Source organism: Lycium ferocissimum, chromosome 10 (genome assembly GCF_029784015.1).
Source record: "Lycium ferocissimum isolate CSIRO_LF1 chromosome 10, AGI_CSIRO_Lferr_CH_V1, whole genome shotgun sequence".
In the NCBI taxonomy this organism is placed as follows: Eukaryota; Viridiplantae; Streptophyta; class Magnoliopsida; order Solanales; family Solanaceae; genus Lycium; species Lycium ferocissimum.
In genome coordinates, this window is record NC_081351.1 from 27,540,984 (window position 1) to 27,544,371 (window position 3,388).

Below are 3,388 nucleotides of genomic sequence, written 5' to 3' on the forward strand. Positions count from 1 at the left end.
TCGAAATCCTTAATTATCCTTAATTAGGGTGAATGGACTTTTTTGGCCTGGTTTCTAATTCGATGTCCCATACACGTATTAGGGCCTTGACCAATCCAAATTCACATTGAGTAAGAAATATTAAAAGAGAAAATACTCCTTATCAAGATATTGATCATATCCAAACCCGAAACATTTGGTTAAGGATGGCTGGATCCTATAATCTATCCAACCTCCTTGTACTTAAGTGTAAACGGACCTTTTTTCGTTTGTTTCACTTCAGGTGTTTGTATCTGTATTGGGTCCTAATTAATTCGATTTTTTGCCCGTAAAATCCATTAAAGGTGAAGTGTTCCCTCCTAAAATTATTTCTATATCCAAATTTCGAACTCGAAATCTCTAATTAAACGCAAAAAAAAAAAAAAAGAAGATCGTTTTCAATCCTCCATAATCCTTTCATTTACCCAACCCTGATAGAAATAATTTACCAGTACATTGAACTCTTACTGAAAACAGAGTAAAAGGGACCAACATGTCCTGATGAAAGGCTACAACAGGTAATAAACCCAAAGCCTTTGGTTCCCAACATGTATTTTTTACATTTGTCCTTGAGCCTTCACTTCTTTCTAAAACACCCGTGTTATCTCTCTCTTCTTTTACATCCCAACCCCACATGCTTTTGTTTCTCTAAAAAAATCACTCTCTTTTATTTGTTATAATTTTTTTTAATCTCTCCTTCAAATTTCTCTATTTATATGCCCCTCTAACTCCTTTCATTTCCACCACACTCATTTTCTCAATTCTTGAATGTCCCTCTTTTTCTTCTCTTCCAAATTTTTTCTCCCAAAAAATGGCTATTAGGAAGTCAAACAAGTTGTCACAAACTGCAGTGTTGAAGCAAATTCTAAAAAGGTGTTCGAGTTTGGGAAAGAAAAATGGATATCAAGATGAACAAGGACTTCCAATGGACGTACCAAGAGGGCATTTTGTAGTATACGTTGGAGAAAACAGAACAAGATACATTGTTCCAATTTCCATCTTGTCAAGGCCCGAATTTCGGATACTCCTTCAACGAGCCGAAGAAGAATTTGGCTTTGATCATGAAATGGGACTTACTATTCCTTGTGATGAAGATTTTTTCGAATCTCTAACTTCGTCAATGCTAAGGTAAATAAAGGACAAATGAAAAAAAAAAAAAGGAGAAGTGCAAGATGATGATGAAGAAATTAATTGGAGTTAGTTAACTATAGGCGGAGCTAGCTAGGTTGTCTGGAAATTTTTATAACAGAAGTTCCGGAATCTACTTTATTGCTTCTGTATTTTATTATTATTATTTTTTTTTTTGTGTGTGTTTATTGTTAACTAAACTGGAAACCTGGTGACGGGTGTGATAGGTTTCTGTTTGTAAATCTCAAAAGTCTGTAATTTTCCTCATAGTGGTGTTAGGTACTAAAATTTGTACCCTGTGAGAGATTTAACTAATTATATAGTATAAATTATAGTAATATTTAGAGCTGTTTTATTATGTTTATGAGATTTATATCTGTCTTTGCCGCTGTGCTTTGTGTTTCAATGATCTTAAGATGTACAGGTTGTTTTTATTTATGAATACCAACTCCTATTGCTATCAGATATCAATGTTTTCTTAATTTGACTTGCCATTCGAATAGTACTTTGTTAGAAAAATATGAGTATAGCTAAAGCTATCAAGTATAGTAACTACAAATAAATATGAGTTAGGAAGGATGTTGAAGTATTGCAACTTTCATAAAAGTAGGATTTGAACTTGCTGGTTCGGTTGATTAAGATTGGTGCCAATTAGGGTTCATAATAGAGAAACACTACTTGTAATTACAGGTTTTTCTCTTTGCCCGACTCGAGTTGGAGACTTTTGATTAAGAGTAAAGAAATTTCATCTGTATCGTCTCACTCTACGGTTTTACTGAGTCATTTGAAATATACCTTAAGCATATGTGAAAAATAGTTTCCACTTCATTTTCGAAGTACTACTACCTCAATTCCTTTCGCTAGTGAGATGACTAATTAGTTAAATGGGCGCATGAAATAACGACTTTTGGAATTTGAACAATTTTTTTGGCAAAATTATATTCAGCAGTTTTTTTCTGAAAAAAGAATATTTGAAACGTAAAAATATTTGGTTAATTGACGTCCTTGAGGTGTACTTTTTTTTTTTTTTTGGGTAAATTTTGTGTAAGTGTGGCAAAAACATTTTATTTTTTGTTTGACGAGTCAACATTTCAGTTAGGAGTAATTTTTTTAAATTTCTAGCTCAATGTGGTATTCGCTTGGGTCAAGTGTAAAAGTGCCGACTAAAAAAAAGTCTTACTTTCTATTTGTAATTAAAACATGAATTTTGTGGCCTAGCTAGTGCGTGCCAGAGGGTGTAATTTACATAAATTGGTGCTAGTGTAAACATATTTTAAATATCTTCATACTACTTGACAAAATGAAAATTACCGTTTCACGTGAATTAATTTTACTACTGTAGTAAGTAGATACTATAAATTAGAAGGATTTAAATAGGAATGGCCATATGAATGAAGGTGTAGGTCTACATGGAAATAGCAAATGACTCTGAAATTCTACCGAGCCCACTTGGGGGTAGTGAAAGGATAAGACTTACAGTCACAGAGGCTTTTAAATGGTGAAATGGGGTGACCAAGATAATATATACTCTATCAGAGTCCGATTTAATTTATAAATTGAATTTGATGAATTCAGCTTTTTATATTCTCATATTGCACCTTTGGAATTATGAATATAGGACTTAATATTTGTGTTATTTAATGAATATATATATATATATATATATATATATATATATATATATATATATATATATATATGTGTGTGTGTGTGTGTCGCGCTTGGGAGTTTTCTCTATTTTGTTCCTTCCTAAGACAAGCTTGGGAGTTTACGATGGTTTCGTAGTTGGTTGTTTGCCCGAAGGACGGGCTATTTGATCCGATCAACTACGTAAGGTCTAGCATGCCCTTCTCCTCTATGAGCGAGATTCCATCCAATTGGGAGAAAGATAACCCTCAAGGAGGGCTTTGGAGATAGTATTTCTCAACTGTCGATCGACGTGACAATCATGCCTGCTTGACAAAGCCTTTTTAACAATCATGCTTGCTTTACAAAGCCTTTTTAACCTGTTAAATGTATTTTATATACATCTATATGTAATATCTTTATTAATCCTATCCCTTTATTCTTTCGTTTCTTTCATCAATATGGGTTGGATTGGATGTGGTCCATCTACAACTCCTAATCCTGGGCCGACGTTCAGTGGCCCATAACATATCCGTACAGATTGGATAGTCCTAGCTGTTTGATCTAAAGATGACGTTGAAGTTGGCGGCATGATCTTTATCACTGTATAAACGAA

At 33.6% G+C, this 3,388-nt stretch overlaps 1 protein-coding gene across 1 annotated transcript; it reads left to right on the forward strand.

Moving 5' to 3' along the window:
• Positions 1-737: 737 nt before the first annotated feature.
• LOC132035270 (protein SMALL AUXIN UP-REGULATED RNA 51-like) lies at positions 738-1,484 on the forward strand. Its single transcript, XM_059425544.1, has one exon. It carries the CDS (start codon positions 830-832, stop codon positions 1,148-1,150), a length of 321 nt encoding a protein of 106 aa, XP_059281527.1. The 5' UTR covers positions 738-829; the 3' UTR covers positions 1,151-1,484.
• Positions 1,485-3,388: the final 1,904 nt, after the last annotated feature.